This window comes from Amia ocellicauda, chromosome 7 (genome assembly GCF_036373705.1).
Source record: "Amia ocellicauda isolate fAmiCal2 chromosome 7, fAmiCal2.hap1, whole genome shotgun sequence".
NCBI classification, from domain to species: Eukaryota; Metazoa; Chordata; class Actinopteri; order Amiiformes; family Amiidae; genus Amia; species Amia ocellicauda.
Window position 1 is genome coordinate 8,514,303 of NC_089856.1, and position 17,837 is coordinate 8,532,139.

At 39.9% G+C, this 17,837-nt stretch overlaps 2 protein-coding genes across 2 annotated transcripts; both read right to left on the reverse strand.

Annotated features, from left to right (window-relative positions):
• Positions 1–3,849: 3,849 nt before the first annotated feature.
• LOC136752680 (tubulin alpha-1C chain) lies at positions 3,850–9,113 on the reverse strand. The gene is made up of 4 exons (XM_066708193.1): positions 8,969–9,113; positions 5,353–5,575; positions 5,090–5,238; positions 3,850–4,981 (listed from the first exon to the last, which is right to left on the reverse strand). Exons 1-4 carry the CDS (start codon positions 8,969–8,971, stop codon positions 4,007–4,009), a joined length of 1,350 nt encoding a protein of 449 aa, XP_066564290.1. The 5' UTR covers positions 8,972–9,113; the 3' UTR covers positions 3,850–4,006.
• A 4,401-nt stretch (positions 9,114–13,514) lies between these two features.
• On the reverse strand, positions 13,515–17,486 carry LOC136752681 (tubulin alpha-1B chain). Its single transcript, XM_066708195.1, has 4 exons — positions 17,376–17,486; positions 15,138–15,360; positions 14,875–15,023; positions 13,515–14,764 (listed from the first exon to the last, which is right to left on the reverse strand). Exons 1-4 carry the CDS (start codon positions 17,376–17,378, stop codon positions 13,784–13,786), a joined length of 1,356 nt encoding a protein of 451 aa, XP_066564292.1. The 5' UTR covers positions 17,379–17,486; the 3' UTR covers positions 13,515–13,783.
• Positions 17,487–17,837: the final 351 nt, after the last annotated feature.

Sequence of the window (17,837 nt, forward strand, 5' to 3'; positions counted from 1 at the left end):
GTGCTAAGTACCGCACTATTAGTCAGGGTAGTGCACCTTAAACAATGATCTTTAGCACAGCTAATTGTTGGTTTCTGCTGTGTAGTTAACATCAATCAAATGGAAGAACTGACTTTGCAAGGTAAATAAGGTGTGTTTTTGCTAATTTATGTGGACGCAAGACATGGTGGATTGCAGAATAGCTTACAATTCATGAAGAGGGAGGAATGTGTAAATAAAATTAATGTAAGAGGGATGCAAAATCCCGGCAAAATCCCAACAACACCTAATACAGGTTCTGAAATAGTAAATATAGAAAGAAAAATGCAAATGCTTACCTTATCTTTTCTGAAAATAAACATAATTAGTCTATGCTTTGAAGATAATACTTGCATGTCCAGGCAGTTGGCATCTTTGCATTTACCTATTCAAATAAGTCTGTAGTATCCTGGTCTAGGGTTGTCCGTTTTCCACAGAAATTTGACCAATATTGGAAATCTTGCATTTTGTCAATTTTGTCCACAATAGTTTTGTATTTTTGTACTTAACTCATCTTGTTACTAGATAAAAACAAGAACATTCAGACTCGATTGTTATGGCATGTTTCACTGTAGTTTGTGTACCTTGTGGTGATGTGTAAAGGCTGTAAATGTGTTTTGTGTGTGTGTGATTAATGTGTCTTGCGGCCTGAAACCAAGAGGGAGGTTTTAAAACTTGTAATTTTATTGCCTGATCAGTAATAATAATAAATTGTTTTTTTGGGTTTTTTTTTTTACCAATGAGTTCAATTTTATCTTATTGACACCTTCATGACTTGTATGTTTTTTCATGACTGCACAAAAAAGGTCATGACATGACCAAGCTTGACACTGTAGTTTGCTGGTTGATTAAATTAGACTTTCACCTTATGGAGCAAACCGCCTCTTGACCAGGTGAACTTGTTCACTTCTCTGTATGAACTATCACCTGTTTCACTTTTCTGTTTTGCAACTGAAGTTTGTATCACATGCTCTGAACATTTGAAGTATTTTGTGCAAGTAGCAAAAGTGTGCATACCAGTTGAATGATATGTGCAAGTTAGTTGTTTTATTTTTCTGACTTTCTCTAAATAAATTCAACATTATACCTCAGGGAGCAGGGAGTTTATTTTCTTTCACATTTTTTAATTCCCAGAAGCTGATGGCTTTATTGTTTTACTGCAATTTTGGAGGTAGTCACTTTGGATATACAAAATAACCTTCAGAAAATTGTATTTATTTACAGAGACTTCTTGTAGAGAGAACCCAGTGCGTATGTTAACTCATCAATCACATTTAGTTTGTATTTTTCTGATCTGAATAAAAGCTCTTTGCAAAAGATGTTAATTTATTTCAAAGCAATGATAGCACAGCAGTCAAAGCAGTTGTTTGAGGAAAGTTACTGGATTCACTAAAGAACAAAAGGCAAACAATGCAGGTCAGTTTCATTATTAAAATATACTCAGAAAGTAAAATATGGACCTTATTGGAAACCTATTGAACCCTAACTTAATCCAAATGGCAGTACTGAAAAATGATTAACCCCTTTAATATGACTACACTATTTAGAAGATAATCTAAGATGTTAATTTGAAAGATCTAAAAAAATACTTTCAATAGATTTTATATATATATATATATATATATATATATATATATATATATATATATATATATATATGTATATAATTAGACAGCTACCTGATATAAAGCAAGAGCTATAGTTAATGGTGTTGAGGTTCAAGCAGGAACCAAACTGAGTGGTCGATATGTAAGCTACATTGCTTGAGATATTAAATCTGCCCACTTAGAGAACCTGAAGTATAAACCAAATAAATTAGTTTTTTAAAAGACCAAAGCTGCCATGATGTCTCAAGTCTGCTAACTGTGGTTCACCATTAACACATTGTGTGATCTGTAATTTATGCAATGGTTTTAGTTTTTCTTTGCTTAGTCTTGGAGAACTGTGTGTGCCCATAAAAAAAGCAAAACTCAGTAAGACACCATCTTACAATTGTGGGAATTGTATAATTATAATTGCGTAATACTTTACTGTTGTAATTCTCCAACTCCAACAATATCCAACTAATACCCCAAATGGCCATACCAAAATAAAAGTTAATATTATTTTATAATGTATTAAATTGTATATATAAAATGTATGATTCCATTACCTGTACTACCTGCCCCCACTATCTGTAAAGTAAATTTGTATACTAATACTATGAAGCTTTCTTTATACACAGAAACATCCCTCCTTACTTGCTTCTGTAGGTGTTCCATGTTAACTGTGGATCTTTATTGCAGGCTTATAAACAGAACTATACAACCTAACAGATTAGTTTTCATACATCCTGCTATGCAAAGCAGCAGCTTTTTTGCAGAATAGTTTAGCCTTGGGGCATCAGAGATAACACATGTACAGACATACTCGGCAGAGAATATGGTGACTTCAATGCCTTGATCTGTTCATTATATAATTATATAATTTAAAGGACAACTGAATATTAATAAACACTATTGTAACAAATAAACCACAATTTCCTTACTAGTATTAGCATCTGGTAGTGTTTGTTTGCTGTATTGTGTTCTGGATCTCTACATGTTATGTTTAATTAATACATAAAGCACTGCTGCCTCTCAGACTACCAGATTTCTGTCATCTTATGTCACACACAGGGAGCAAAAGTACTCCCCTGATTGAAAAGGTTAGTTTGTGCTTGCATTATACTGCACACAGGCAGACAGGGGGCGGTGTTTCTCCCTTTGTGTCACACGACTGATTTCAAGCAGTCAGCATGAAGTCTTATAGTGGCACCTCAGTAGAGTATTCTGCATTTAATATTTAAAGGTAGTTCAGAATTGTTCTATAAATAGAAATATGCATTTTTCTACTTAAAGGACCTATTGGTTAATATATAGTACAGTTGCATACTATGTTGCAGATTGAAAGTCAGAATCAGCTGATCCCGATTTTGTAATGGCAGTAAACTGAGTGCTTCAAAACTGGAACTATGGGTTTATGTTGCAATTGATTTTTATATTGTCAGATCTAAATTTTAAAATGTGCTTACCAATAGTTCTACAGAAGTGTAACCCAGTACAAATTATATATTTTAGAACATTTTCACACTGAATATAGACTTGTTTCAAGATCAATACATTGTCTGTGATTCACTTTTTATGCATATACTGAAATAGTTCTTGCTACATTTAAAAATGACCAAAATTACTCTAGCATGAGTAGAATTTAATGTATATTCTCGTTTTGATAAATGGACTTGGTATTAAAACTGATACACATTTTATACTTGAATCGTGAAATATTAAGATTCTAGAATATCAATTTTGGTAAACAGAACTTATTGTTAATGAAAATCCCCAAAAGGAAGAGTTTAAGATTAGAACTGTGCCTAATCTATGTACATCTGTTGGATTTTTAGGAACATTCAATGTTATGGATTTGGATATTACACAACTAATTTGTGATGGTTTTGCAAGTGTAACTTTCAACAATGGACTTAAATCTGATCAGAGTTTCACAACCTTAATGTAAAGGCATTGGTTTAATGGATTAAGGTTTGAAGATCTAACTTGTAAAATTTGATAAATCTTTTAATAGACCTAAAAGTGCTCGATTACCATGACTTAATCACAGGATCACTGCAGGTAGAACTAGGTGTTACTAGTGACCCAATAAGTCTCCATTCATTAATGGTTATTTATGGACATTTCGGTCCTGCACCCCTCCCCCAGTTGAATTAAAGAATTTTGACATTTGTCCAACTGAAAGGACCCAGTTATTACTTTTTTACTTTTGGTAACAAGAGAAAAAGAGTCTGTACAAATGCACTTCAATACGATTCACATTTATTGCAACAGAAAAGTGCTTAAAACTTTTAAGAGGTTTCACAGGGACAGAGAAAGTTAAAACGTTGAAATTAAGAGAAGGGTTCAGGAAACTGAAATCTTTTGGAAGACAGTTTGAAGATCGTATTCAGTTGCAGCACTTAGTATTCTTCTCCCTCATCCTCCCCCTCTACACTATCGGCTCCAACTTCCTCGTAGTCCTTCTCCAGGGCTGCCATGTCTTCTCTGGCCTCAGAGAACTCGCCCTCCTCCATCCCCTCCCCCACATACCAGTGCACAAATGCACGCTTGGCGTACATCAGGTCAAACTTGTGGTCCAGACGGGCCCAGGCCTCAGCTACAGCAGTGGTGTTGCTTAGCATGCACACTGCCCTCTGGACCTTGGCCAGGTCTCCGCCAGGGACCACAGTGGGAGGTTGGTAATTGATGCCAACCTTAAAACCAGTAGGGCACCAGTCTACAAACTGGATGCTGCGCTTGGTCTTGATGGTGGCAATGGCGGCATTGACGTCTTTGGGCACCACGTCACCACGGTACAGCAGGCAGCAGGCCATGTACTTGCCGTGACGGGGGTCGCATTTGACCATCTGGTTAGCCGGCTCAAAGCAGGCATTGGTGATCTCGGCTACGGTCAACTGCTCATGGTAAGCTTTCTCGGCAGAGATCACTGGGGCGTAGGTGGCCAGAGGGAAGTGGATACGGGGGTAGGGCACCAAGTTGGTCTGGAACTCGGTCAGATCAACATTTAGGGCACCATCGAATCGGAGGGATGCAGTGATGGAGGACACAATCTGGCTGATGAGCCTGTTGAGGTTAGTGTAGGTGGGGCGTTCAATATCAAGGTTTCTGCGGCAGATGTCATAGATGGCCTCGTTGTCGACCATGAAGGCACAGTCAGAGTGCTCCAGGGTGGTGTGGGTGGTCAGGATGGAGTTGTAGGGCTCCACCACAGCTGTGGACACCTGGGGAGCTGGGTAGATGGAGAACTCCAGCTTGGACTTTTTGCCATAGTCAACTGACAAGCGTTCCATCAGCAGGGAGGTGAAACCAGAACCGGTACCACCTCCAAAGCTGTGGAAGACCAAGAAGCCCTGGAGACCTGTGCACTGGTCAGCCTGTGGAGAGAAGAGAGATCCAGATTACTCCTGGACAACACAGAAATTATATGAAGTAAAATAAGATGCCTATTGTCTCATTTAGCACAGCCTCAGAAAGACACCCACCAGTTTGCGGATCCTGTCCAGCACCAGGTCGATGATCTCTTTGCCAATAGTGTAGTGCCCCCGGGCGTAATTGTTGGCAGCATCCTCCTTGCCAGTGATGAGCTGCTCAGGGTGGAACAGCTGGCGGTAGGTCCCAGTGCGCACCTCATCTGGGGAGACAGAGGTAAAGGGCTGTTAGCAGACGGGCTCTGGACAAGGGAGGAAGAGAAACACACGGCACTGAAACAGTCCTGCTCCTTCTCTGCAGGGCAGAATGAACTTACCAATGACTGTGGGCTCCAGATCTACAAAGACAGCTCTGGGCACGTGCTTGCCCGCTCCAGTCTCACTGAAGAAGGTGTTGAAGGAGTCATCCCCTCCTCCAATGGTCTTGTCGCTGGGCATCTGGCCATCAGGCTGGATCCCGTGCTCCAGGCAATAGAGCTCCCAGCAGGCATTGCCAATCTGGACACCAGCCTGGCCAACGTGGATGGAGATGCACTCACGCTGAGGAGAGAGAGGAGTGGCTGTTAGACCCAAAAATGGCTCATTACTGTAGACTTAACATGGTCTCATTCATACTGGTATTGATTATACACAATCATGGATGCACACCCATTTAAGAACTTTTTAGCATTAATAGAGTATAGATTTACTAAAACATGGCACTATGGTATAGATCAGGAGTGGTATTAATTAACTTTCTTCACCACTTAAAGCTATAATTTAGCAGAAATACACAACAAACTGAGGGGAGAACTGGGGTTATCATTATACTTTGTGAAGCTAGAAAGAGCTAAAATGGGTTACAGATATGAAAGAGTAAAGATTCAGCTAAAATCACAATATTAATTTCAATTTAATACATAGGAGGGCCTACATAATCTATTTATAAGGGTTGTTATAGACTTCATATGAATGTTTATGAGCTTCCAGCACACCAAAGCAAATCCCTAACTCATCAGTAGATCAACAGGAGTTTGTCTTAGACAATGGATAAACACTTCCTTATTGCATTATGGAGGTCAACATTGTTTAAATGGAATGTGTGTGAATAAAACAAAAGCTAATCCGACAACCTAAAAAATAAAATTGTACTGATCAAAGGATTTGCAATGGCATAACCATAAAATCCATATTTGAATTGTTTGAGACTATAACCTTTACTCAATTGACCTTGAACAGACAAAGTTGAAAGAAATATGACTTGAAATCAAAATAAATAAGTAAAATAGTTTACAGGTTGAAATCAGAAGGTAAATCTCAATGACCTGACATTGCCATCTTGCCTAGTATACAGTTATAGGTTTAATATTAATCAGTTTGATCTACACACACACACACACACACTTGGGTCTGAGCATGCACTGACATGAAACAAAAAGCATTCATCCCTGCTTATCCTTGTGGATAGAAAGACTTAAAGTTTCAATATACCATCCCCCAAATGTAATGATCCTTGCCAAGGAAGATGTAGATTTGACCAACGACAAAGTGCCTTTTTTGTCTTCAGCCAAGAACGCTAATTGAATTCCAATCTGTTCTACAGTCTTAGCTTGTCAGAGGAGTTTTAGAAGATTTCCCCATAATCCTTTGTACAGGAAGGGAATGTTTTGTAGCACACTAGCTGAAGCCAGAAACCTACAAATCACCCGACTGTGCTAGCCAGAGCTCATAAGCAGATTGGAGACAGACCAGGCCTGTGTTTCCAAGTACTACAGAGGTCAACCACATGACTTAATCTTCCCAAAGCCTCCTGCAGACATTTCACCAGTGCCCATGTTCAATTAGACAAAGAGCCTCATTCTCACATACTCTTTGCAGCAAAATTATGATTACACATTGGTATCCTCCAGCAAAGGGGCTGGATTTGAAATAAGTTATAAAGAAGCTTTAAAGAGGCCTAAAGGATTTGAGGCATAAAACCAGTTTGCAGTCATAAATTGGAGCAAAAAAATGTGACATTCAGACTGCGAGCATCTCTTACAATAAAGGCAGGACTAGCACAGCCCACAGCCTCCGTTTCAGCCTTCTGTAGCCTAGCAACAAGTTCATACCATGCTGCTCTTCGCAACCCTGAGGTAGCTCCACACATTTTATATTCATTTACAGCAATGCATAACAGTTTGAGATTATTAAGACCTCATGCCCCTGCTTGTTCTTACAAAGCTCACTGGTTTGCCTGCATATCCAAGCCCTACATGACTAACACTGCAGGCATCCAGCCCCGATTTGCGCAATTACATCGTTTAATCCCCTTTACAATTAGAACAGTCAGCACAGACTGTAGTATACAGATTTGTTAAGCCCACTGTATCAACAGTTACACAGCTTTGTGTAATGATCCAATAATTACTCCGTTTTTGTGCATGGAAAGTAAGAATTGGACAGTTCTAGGCAACTGAAATAAGCAAAAAGAAAATGTAGTGGAAAAGGCCTGGTTAGGCTGTAAATATTTAACAAGTTAGTTAGCAAAGCTACGTCGTCTCTTGTCTTTTAGCCGACTACATAATTACATTTCTTTGTTCTCTCGTCAGAATTTACATACCCGCAGGAATGGGTGACATCAACACTTTTTGGGAAGCCCTCCCCACAGCCCCCACCCCCCTTCTCTCCTCTCCGCCCCATCCTCTGCGTGACCTGCTCTTTTAACTGCCTCACTGCCACAGCATCCCAGCTGCCAACCAGTACCAAAGAACAAAGGCCAATCAATGTGATTTTTACATTGAAAACTATCGATTTAAGAAAACTGCATTTAAAACACTGGATCACCATGCAGAACATGAATAAATGTCTAATCAAGTCGATATTGTTTGTACATATCCCAAATGCTTTGAAACAATGTGGACGATTTATTAAAAAGGTTTATATGCACTACGCCTTTTAGGAAGATGAAGTCACAATTATTTTATCATGGGCATATTGTTTCGTGTTTTTTTTTGTTGTTTTTTTTTCCTACACGTTCAATTGGGATGCGCTATACAATATCCGGCTCATGAAAAGAGCAGATCAAGTCATTAAAATGCGTTTTATGATAAGGTGCTCACGGAGATGGAGCGCGCCTCGTGCACTGAGCGCTGGTTTCTCAGAGCACAGCGCATGCGCGGGTGATCCACGAATGGACGGAGACGCGCCCGCCCGCCCCGCAGCACGACGCCCGCAGCCGCAGCCGCAGCCGCAGCCGCATCAATAATGCACCGGGACCGGGGGCTCGAGTAACGGTTCATCACGACGCGACACTTACATTAGGGAATTGAGACAAGGGAATTCTAAACTCGGACTTCACACAGGGATGGGTTTTTTTTTCATACATTTATGCTTCACCTGTTAAAACGAGTTTTCCGAGCAGTTGTACCACAGGGAGAAAAATAAAATATATTAGTTAAAATAAAAAAGGACTGGCATCAAATGCATTTAACAAGAAAAAAATATATATATATAATAAATGCGCATCCTTTTCTTTCTTGAATCAATGAGTTGTATTAGGGACTATTTAACGGTACATCACCAATGTAACGGACACACGACAGGGCGGAGAGGTGGTCTCCCACCCCAGCACTGAGGGTCTCGCCAGCCGTTGCGCAGGAGAAATAGCATCACTTTTACCCAAGAAAGCGCACCCTTTCGGGGGTGGTCATTGTTAAGACTTGCTGTGGAGGTCTAACAAAGGCAGGAATGAACAATGACATGGCTTTTGAAGAAAATGTAATAAATAAAAAAAAACGAGTAACAGCGTATTGCAATATTGGCAGTTACATTTCCTTTAACGGAAACCAATATACAAAGTTGGTTGACAAGAAAAATATATATATACAATGATAAAGATTCTCTGGTATCCATAATCTTAGAAAATAACATTAAGTACAGGAAAACAATAAAATGTCCGACTGTCATACTTACCATTTTAGAGCTGTGGTGTTTTGGGATGAAGATAAAAGGCTAAAATGTTCAGTACGGATCAACTCTCACGCAGAGACCTTTAGGAGTCTATTGTGAGAAGTTTGCTGCGTGTCGTCCTGGGTGCGGCAATATATACGCCGCCGGCCCGCCGTCAGCGAGGGGCGGGCCCTTCGCGCCGCAGCACGGCCTCCTTTTCAATTCCCCCCTCTGATTGGCGGAAGGGGCGTGGGGAGTCGGGTTGCTCATTGGCTGTTTGTAACATTCAAATCAAAATTCCACTGCCTATTAAGGAAGTGGTAGCAGAGTGGAAAATGTGGGGAGTTCAGTGCGTTTGAGTGTCACCGTGAGGGGGAACTGCACAAAACACAATGTCAGCCGGTTTGATCTTGCTACGAGCCTGATACTAGTGTTGAATTCACTCCATCTTATAATAACAGCTTATTTCATTCAACATGGTACACAAATTTGTTTGGGTTTTGTCAACGTGAGATTGGAAATTCTCAAAATTCTCATTCTCAGTTGTGTATTATTGCCATGAATACAGAATCCCTGCCAAATTGCTATATTTTCTTTCATTTTGGCATTTTATGTATAGTTTTTGTCCATTTGTATTAGTCTATTGCACTTTAATCACCTTGACAGCAGTAAAATATGTATTCTGTACATGGAACATATTACCAGCCATCAACGGCAATGACAGCATTTCCTAATGGAGGAACATAATTTCGTAAGTGTTTCAACTTAAATAGCCTGTGCTCCTTTGGGAGGATGTTGGCTTTGTGCATCCCATTAGCATTAAATGCACTGCAGAGAGATTTGATTGCACTGGGTATTTTAAATGAAGATCTGCATCGAATAAGCCAAGGGCATATGGAAAGTTAAATGTTTTTCTCTTGTTCTTGAAAAAGCATCGCTTCTGAGTATGTGGTGGTCGTGTTTGTTTATTAAACAAACCAAATATACATTAAAACTAACCCTGTACAGATTTTTTTTTAAACTTCCAAAATATTACCTTTCTACAAACGCTCGTCTGATTCAACTGGGAATCCCTAAACATAGTATAATTGTCCACATTTCCCACAGCACTTCTGCCTAATACAAATCCCATCTCTTTGCATCAGCTTGTGTGTCAGGCCCTGTATCAAAAGCTGCCGTAGTCCACACACACATCACCACCATCATATGGACCTTCTTTCTTGATACTTATTCTGTTTTTTTAAGTATTCAGCATATGTCTGAAGTAGGTTTTGCAGTGCTTATTGGCAGTAAATTATTTGATTTTCCGTTAACTAAACAATGTTTCTTATTTCCTACGCTGTAAAACATGATACAGGATCGTCTCTCTTAACTTCGACATGCCTTATTAATGCCCTCTGTCTCTTTTGTCTTGCATTACCACATTGTGAGTGGAGTTTTGTTTTACCATCTGTGCAGTTGGAAGCTCTTTTGGAATACAAATGCTCCCTATTTTCTCTCTTAGAGGAAATGAGAACAAAGGAATATTTGCGGAATTGTATGCCAGCAGGTGTGTAGACATCTGAGATTTTTGCATTATGAGCCCTCAGCTCAAATACAATGCTCATCACTACTGACAAGGGAAAGAGTATAAAACAAATAATAAGATCAAAGGGTCCCACCTTATAAACCACACCTTAAATGCAGAACACCACTTATGGACGTCTTTCACAATACATTTGCACAGTAATTTTACAAGTTTCTTTTAATTATTCCTAAGCATCAAAGGAATGACTAAGGTGTGTAAAGTTTAATAATAATAATAATAATAATAATAATAATAATAATAATAATAATAATAATAATAATAATAATAGTAGTAGTAAATAGAAAAAAAACATCGCTTTGTAATACAATCTGGAACCTGGATATCAAGTTGAATTAATGTGTATCCAGTTATGTAACCTATTTATTTTTAAGCTTCCAAGCACAAAGTGACGCGTCTTATTCTCCTTATTATTATTATTATTATTATTATTATTATTATTATTATTATTATTATTATTGTGTGGCCAAGCATGAAGTGATAGAGACCTATTGTCATTTTAAGGATGGTTAGGCTTCCAGTTTCCTTCCATCAGCCAAAACGTAAAATCACCCTGGAATGCTCAAAATGTCATGAAACCTCATGAAACGTGGCACAATCACACAGGCCCGTGGTACCTTGTTTTATATTATTATTGGTATTATAAAAACAAGCCATACTGGTCAGTCAGGGCGCAGCTGTTGGTGGTACCCGATTGCATCCCATCAGCGCCGGCAGCTCCGCGTCGTCCTGGTGCTGCACACACGATCAATGCGCTGCCCTGCTCTCCTCCTCCTTTGTTTTTTGGCAATAGCTGCCACTAACAAAGACCTGCAGCCGTCTGACCGTCTTGGAGCGCCCAAAACCATATACCCATGTATCCCTCCTTGGTTATTTGTTTTGTCTTCAAAGTTCTTTATTTCAGTTCATTATATTCCGTTTATGATATTATATTGTTGTGTTTGAAGACTCATACGTTTGTGCAGAAATCCTTAAGTAAAACACTGTGAAGGCAATTGTGCTGCAAATCTCTCTCCCCTTTTGTTTCCGACAGCCAGCCTGTCACAACTAGTCACATGGCACTGCCACCATTCTGCATTATCTTATATATTAGGACATAAAAAGAAAAAATCTCCGAAAACGCATATAGTAACTATATGAAATCTAGTGCCCATTATAATTATATTTTGTACCTTTTTTTTAAGAGGAAATTAACGGATCTACAGTTTGCCAACACTATATTCAAGGGGAGGTCGCGCTAGTCTGCAGAGTGCAGAGTGCTTTGATTTTTGACTCACTTTGTGGTTATAGATCATTTTGCTTTTAAATGACTGATAACTGAAATATTTAGCTATGCCAATTAAGTGTGAAAGGCTAGTGTTGCGTTCCAGTTTTGGTAACGTTTGATATTTAAATGATTTTTTTATGTTAAAAGTTAATAGTTGTATACATTCGTGTTGTTTAACGTTTCCTGGCATAGCTGGGTCATTCAAAGTGTAGTAGTAGGGAACCCAAACTCAGACATCTATCATTTTCGGTCCAATGATAAGATCGCCCTCTGGTGGTCCACACGCTCCCACCTCCAGTTAAATGTCACAGGAGGCCTCCCCTAAATCACCTCCAGACGTCCTCAGCTTTTGACGTCTGAGGATTTCAGGCATCTGTGTAGTATGGCTGCTAACACATACTTAAAATATACAACTAATAACAGAAAGTACCAAAAATCTGTATGTTAAGTACTTGTCTTTAATACATGTACTACAGTTCTACAATGATCATAGAAGGTCTGACTTGAGGGAAGATAGGATTTTAAAAGTGTGCTTATTTTCATTGCATTCAGTGCATTATTTAATGTCTAGATTTAAACAGTTTCTTCCACAGCATGATATAAATTTGAGATTATACTCATAGTATTATTCTCATTTGTGTATATTTAATTAGAGATTGTTTTTTCAATTAAAAGTAAATGGAATACATTAATGATATTTTCTCATGTCTATTTACCAAATAATGGCAGTCAAAGGTGAATGTTTTGTGGGATTATTAAAGTATGGCAATATAAAAAATGTACTTTTTTTCACAAAAAAAATAAATCTATGAAAGTGGGATTCTGAAGTGGGTTTTTTTTGTAATTTTTAAATTTGAATTTCTAAGAACACTACATGAATAAATGAAAGGTAATAGATACACAGATATTATGTGTTTATTTATTAATTCATAGTTTTATTGAATGTATGGAAATGTTTGAATGGATGACTAAAATAAGGAGACACATAAGAATCTGAAAATATTAAACCACTAATATATTTTTTCTTCCATTTAATTAAGTATATAACTGAAAGAAACATCACCTTTGTAGACTATGTAAAGTTGATATAAACCCAGAAGAGGGCACTGTATCTTTAGTTTGAACTTTCCTAAAACCTGTAGTATAGTTACAGACTTTGAAAATCCACCAAAGCCTAGTGCAAAAACATTTTTCTAAAGCCTGAAATACTGCAAATTATGGTACAATTCATGCTTGTGGGTATACATTATTGTAGTACCGAAGTGGTGATAAGATATTGTGGAACTGTTTGTGAAAGGACTTTCAATCCTTGGGGGGAAAACAAATATTCTTAATGTCTGTGATATGAGACTTTACTGTGTACGTTGCAATTTGAAAAATAAAATGCATCTCAAATAATCAAGTAGATCAGCTTTAACTATTCATAATTTCAGACTGTTGAGGTTTTCCTTATCTAAAAGTTTGAAAACTTTTCAAAACGGTACACTTTAATATTGTTTTATTTCCTGATTTCAGTGGTGTTGTTTTACTGACTTGCAGGAAAGTGAAATTACGTAACTTGCGAACCTCAGCTTATTCTAGTTTCAGCATTAGGAGATACAAAAAGGGTATACATTTTTTTCACAATGGTGTATTGTTTTGACAAGATTGTACAAGTATCATTCTAAGTAAAAGAGTGTTTCAATACAAATAAAAATATATTCAAGACGAAACCACTGTACTTTTTATGGTGAGATTTATTGCATGTAATGGACAAAACCACAAGTTGTGCCAAGACATGTAAAAAGGAATAGACAACGATCACAGGTCTGACGACTAAGTTAATTTAATCTTTAGAAGATTGTTACAGCCTTAATGTAGATATCCTTCTTTCATGGCCTTTTTTGCTATTACACATTTTCTCACCAGGCACATGACAAAAAAACCTACCTTCACATGAACAAAAGGAACTAATTCAGTGCATAATGACTAACAAAATATGGTGGATTTAATACTCCTCCCCTTCCTCCTCTCCCTCTCCCTCAACGGAGTCGACGCCCACCTCTTCGTAGTCCTTCTCCAGGGCCGCCATGTCTTCTCTGGCCTCAGAGAACTCGCCCTCCTCCATCCCCTCCCCCACATACCAGTGCACAAATGCACGCTTGGCGTACATCAGGTCAAACTTGTGGTCCAGACGCGCCCAGGCCTCAGCAATGGCAGTGGTGTTGCTCAGCATGCACACTGCCCTCTGGACCTTGGCCAGGTCTCCGCCGGGGACCACAGTGGGAGGCTGGTAATTGATGCCAACCTTGAAACCAGTAGGGCACCAGTCCACAAACTGGATGCTGCGCTTGGTCTTGATGGTGGCAATAGCGGCATTGACGTCTTTGGGCACCACGTCACCACGGTACAGCAGGCAACAGGCCATGTACTTGCCGTGACGGGGGTCGCATTTGACCATCTGATTGGCCGGCTCAAAGCAGGCATTGGTGATCTCTGCCACAGAAAGCTGCTCATGGTAAGCTTTCTCGGCAGAGATCACTGGGGCGTAGGTGGCCAGAGGGAAGTGGATACGGGGGTAGGGCACCAAGTTGGTCTGGAACTCGGTCAGATCAACATTTAGGGCACCATCGAATCGGAGGGATGCAGTGATGGAGGACACAATCTGGCTGATGAGCCTGTTGAGGTTGGTGTAGGTGGGGCGCTCAATGTCAAGGTTTCTGCGGCAGATGTCATAGATGGCCTCGTTGTCGACCATGAAGGCACAGTCAGAGTGCTCCAGGGTGGTGTGGGTGGTCAGGATGGAGTTGTAGGGCTCCACCACAGCTGTGGACACCTGGGGAGCTGGGTAGATGGAGAACTCCAGCTTGGACTTTTTGCCATAGTCAACGGACAGGCGTTCCATCAGCAGGGAGGTGAAACCAGAACCGGTACCACCTCCAAAGCTGTGGAAGACCAAGAAGCCCTGGAGACCTGTGCACTGGTCAGCCTGGGGAGAGAAGAGGAAGATCCATTTTACCCGTGGACAACACAGAAATTATATGAAGAAAAATAAGATGCCTATTGTCTCATTCAGCAAAGCCTCAGAAAGACACACACCAGTTTGCGGATCCTGTCCAGCACCAGGTCGATGATCTCTTTGCCAATGGTGTAGTGCCCCCGGGCGTAGTTGTTGGCGGCATCCTCCTTGCCAGTGATGAGCTGCTCAGGGTGGAACAGCTGGCGGTAGGTCCCAGTGCGCACCTCATCTGGGGAGACGGAGATAAAGGGCGGTTAGCAGAGGAGCTCTGCACCAGGGAGGAAGGGAAACACACAGCACTGAAACAGTCCTGCTCCTTCTCTGCAGGGCAGAATTAACTTACCAATGACTGTGGGCTCCAGATCTACAAAGACAGCTCTGGGCACGTGCTTGCCCGCTCCAGTCTCACTGAAGAAGGTGTTGAAGGAGTCATCCCCTCCTCCAATGGTCTTATCGCTGGGCATCTGGCCATCAGGCTGGATACCGTGCTCCAGGCAATAGAGCTCCCAGCAGGCATTGCCAATCTGGACACCAGCCTGGCCAACGTGGATGGAGATGCACTCACGCTGGGGAGAGAGTGAAAAGGAAGAACAGTGAAGCCTGCAGGAAACATTGATCATTTATCTGACTCACCTGTAAATTAGAATATATCAGGCAGGTGTTTATCACATCCCAGCAACATGAAAGGTTCCTATTGTTCAGTCCTAGGATTCAACCATAATACACGTTTTGTGGTGCAGGAAACCAACTTTACATTAAATCAGATTGATATGCAAACTCTGGATTTCCTAGTCTGTTAACCTAGGATACAAAATAGAGAAATTTGACCAAAGACAAGCCTGTCCATCCTAGCAAAAAGACCTGACTATTAAGGAGTTCTATTTGAGACATTTGAACGTGCCTTTCCTTTGATTGTATTAATCTATTTTCTTTGACAAATTACAAAAAAATCAGGTAACATACATCTGGTGCATTGATTTCTGCACTACACCTTTGAAACGGTATGGGTGCCTTTCTAAAACATTGTGTTTTTTTAACTGTGGCTACATATGTGCTTTATTGGGAAGGTTAATATAATGCGTGGGTTTTTAAGATCTGCCCCTAATTAGATTTCTACAGCGACTTCTCAAGCCCTGCTGATAAACCCATAAGTAGAGGATTTTGTCACACACACACCTGTCCTATCTCAAGAAGCTGCCAGTTAACAGTCTGTTATGGTATTCCTGCTGGACTAATCATTAGCATGATTTTTGCTATTCCTTTGGTTGACGATGGAAACAGTTGTGATAGTATGTAGGTCAGACAGCCACAGACTGCGTGGTCATAAAAGCTTAATGCCAGTTAGACCAGATTTATCGTCACTTCCTTTCAACGTGCCGCAGTTCCGTTTGTTCGTTTTGATTGGTTACTGAACGATTTAATATAAACCTATAACCGCAGTTACGATCAATAACAAGGTAACGTGGGTATCAGTGAAAACGTTTAATTAAAAAAACAAAACACAACCAGAGACGCACGTCTAATTCGAGCTCTTGTCTGGAAAGAATAAACCAATACATGAATGACTTCTTCATATTTAACAAGCAATACTGCTATAAGATGGAAATGATGTAAAACAAATAAATAAAACATACATTTTAAATGCACCTGCTATTTAACTGTACAATGTCTTAAATAATTAAGATATGGAATGTAATCGCGCTGTTTCTACACTTCTTATGCTAATGGACATTTTGAATCTCTTCATTGTCCAGATATGAATTGCACTTGACAATATCTTAAACCTTGAGCACAATCACCATCACAGCCAGGGCGGGACGGCTTTTTAAAACCGCCAGGTTAACCGTGTGTCTGCCTCGTCCGCAGACCGTCAGTATATTGAGGCAGACACTCAGGTTATGGCCGCCCCATAATCTGGAATTGCTGTGGTTGACGAGTTAATCCGCATTTAACTGTGCTATAAAAGGAAGAAAATGAGAGACAATATCAAAACGAAACCAAATGTTTCCCTTCTCGTTTTGTATTTTATTAGAATAGAGCGAACACAACATTTAATTTTAACTGAGATTTAGATGTGTCATTCTTTGAAAGGCTGAACCTGTCAATCATGATATCCCCGCAATTTGACAGAAAACAAATGTCCGCATCTGTACCGTCTGACATTCTGTACGGTTCAGTACTTCTATTCACGATAGTGTCTAATGGTAATGGCTGTGTGTGTGTGTGTATGTATGTATGTATGTATGTATGTATGTATGTATGTATGTATGTATGTGTGTATGTATGTATGTATGTATGTATATAATACGCGTGTATGTGTGTGTGCGTATGTGTTGCACTACAGGTTAAAATACCTGCAATAGTTTGATCGTCTTAATTACACATTTGTGGAGAAAGGAGATTCCCAGAAGGATGCATGCCATGTAACATCACCTTTACCGGCTTGTGAATATCTCAAAATGCGTCGGACACGGTGCGCTTACGGAGCAACCTGCACAGTTATGCGGTGGATTCACGTTTTTCACGAAGCTCTAAGGTTGAAATTATAGCCTATATGACAACGACAAATATCATTACTTACCATATTGGTGTCTTTACCGTGAAAGAAGACGAGAAGCCGTGAAAGAAATTGAGAAAATAAATTAACGCCACTCGCCTAGACAACTAAGAGTCAATGCAAGTAACTGCAGCGCCAGGAGGTGCGCGTCTCCCGAATTTAAGGCAGGCGACGGGTCTGTTCTGAATAAATTAATATATTATATAAATTATGCGGCGGCGGACCAATCACAGCGAAGGAGCTTTGGTTATGTGGACTTTGGTTGGAGCTGCACAGGAATACGAAGCCCCGTGTAGAGGAATGAATTGTGCGATTTGCAGGAGGTATATGATGCTGTTGTAAGACGTTAGTTTGTCAGTATTGTCTAACTAAGTAAAGTTGTGCTCTTTTTTTCTTTTACGACGCGTGATATGAGGTGTTAGGTCTTTCCATGTACGTAGATGTGAACGCATCGATGGGTTAGAACAGAAATCCTGGAGACCTGCT

Bases quoted from the DNA above. Each gene is read 5' to 3' on its own strand.
- LOC136752680 (XM_066708193.1), bottom strand. The intron at 5,239-5,352 runs GTAAGTTCATTC...CTGTCTCCCCAG, and splicing joins TCTGGAGCCCACAGTCATTG to ATGAGGTGCGCACTGGGACC. The intron at 4,982-5,089 runs GTGGGTGTCTTT...TTCTCTCCACAG, and splicing joins TGGACAGGATCCGCAAACTG to GCTGACCAGTGCACAGGTCT.
- LOC136752681 (XM_066708195.1), bottom strand. The intron at 15,024-15,137 runs GTAAGTTAATTC...CCGTCTCCCCAG, and splicing joins TCTGGAGCCCACAGTCATTG to ATGAGGTGCGCACTGGGACC. The intron at 14,765-14,874 runs GTGTGTGTCTTT...TTCTCTCCCCAG, and splicing joins TGGACAGGATCCGCAAACTG to GCTGACCAGTGCACAGGTCT.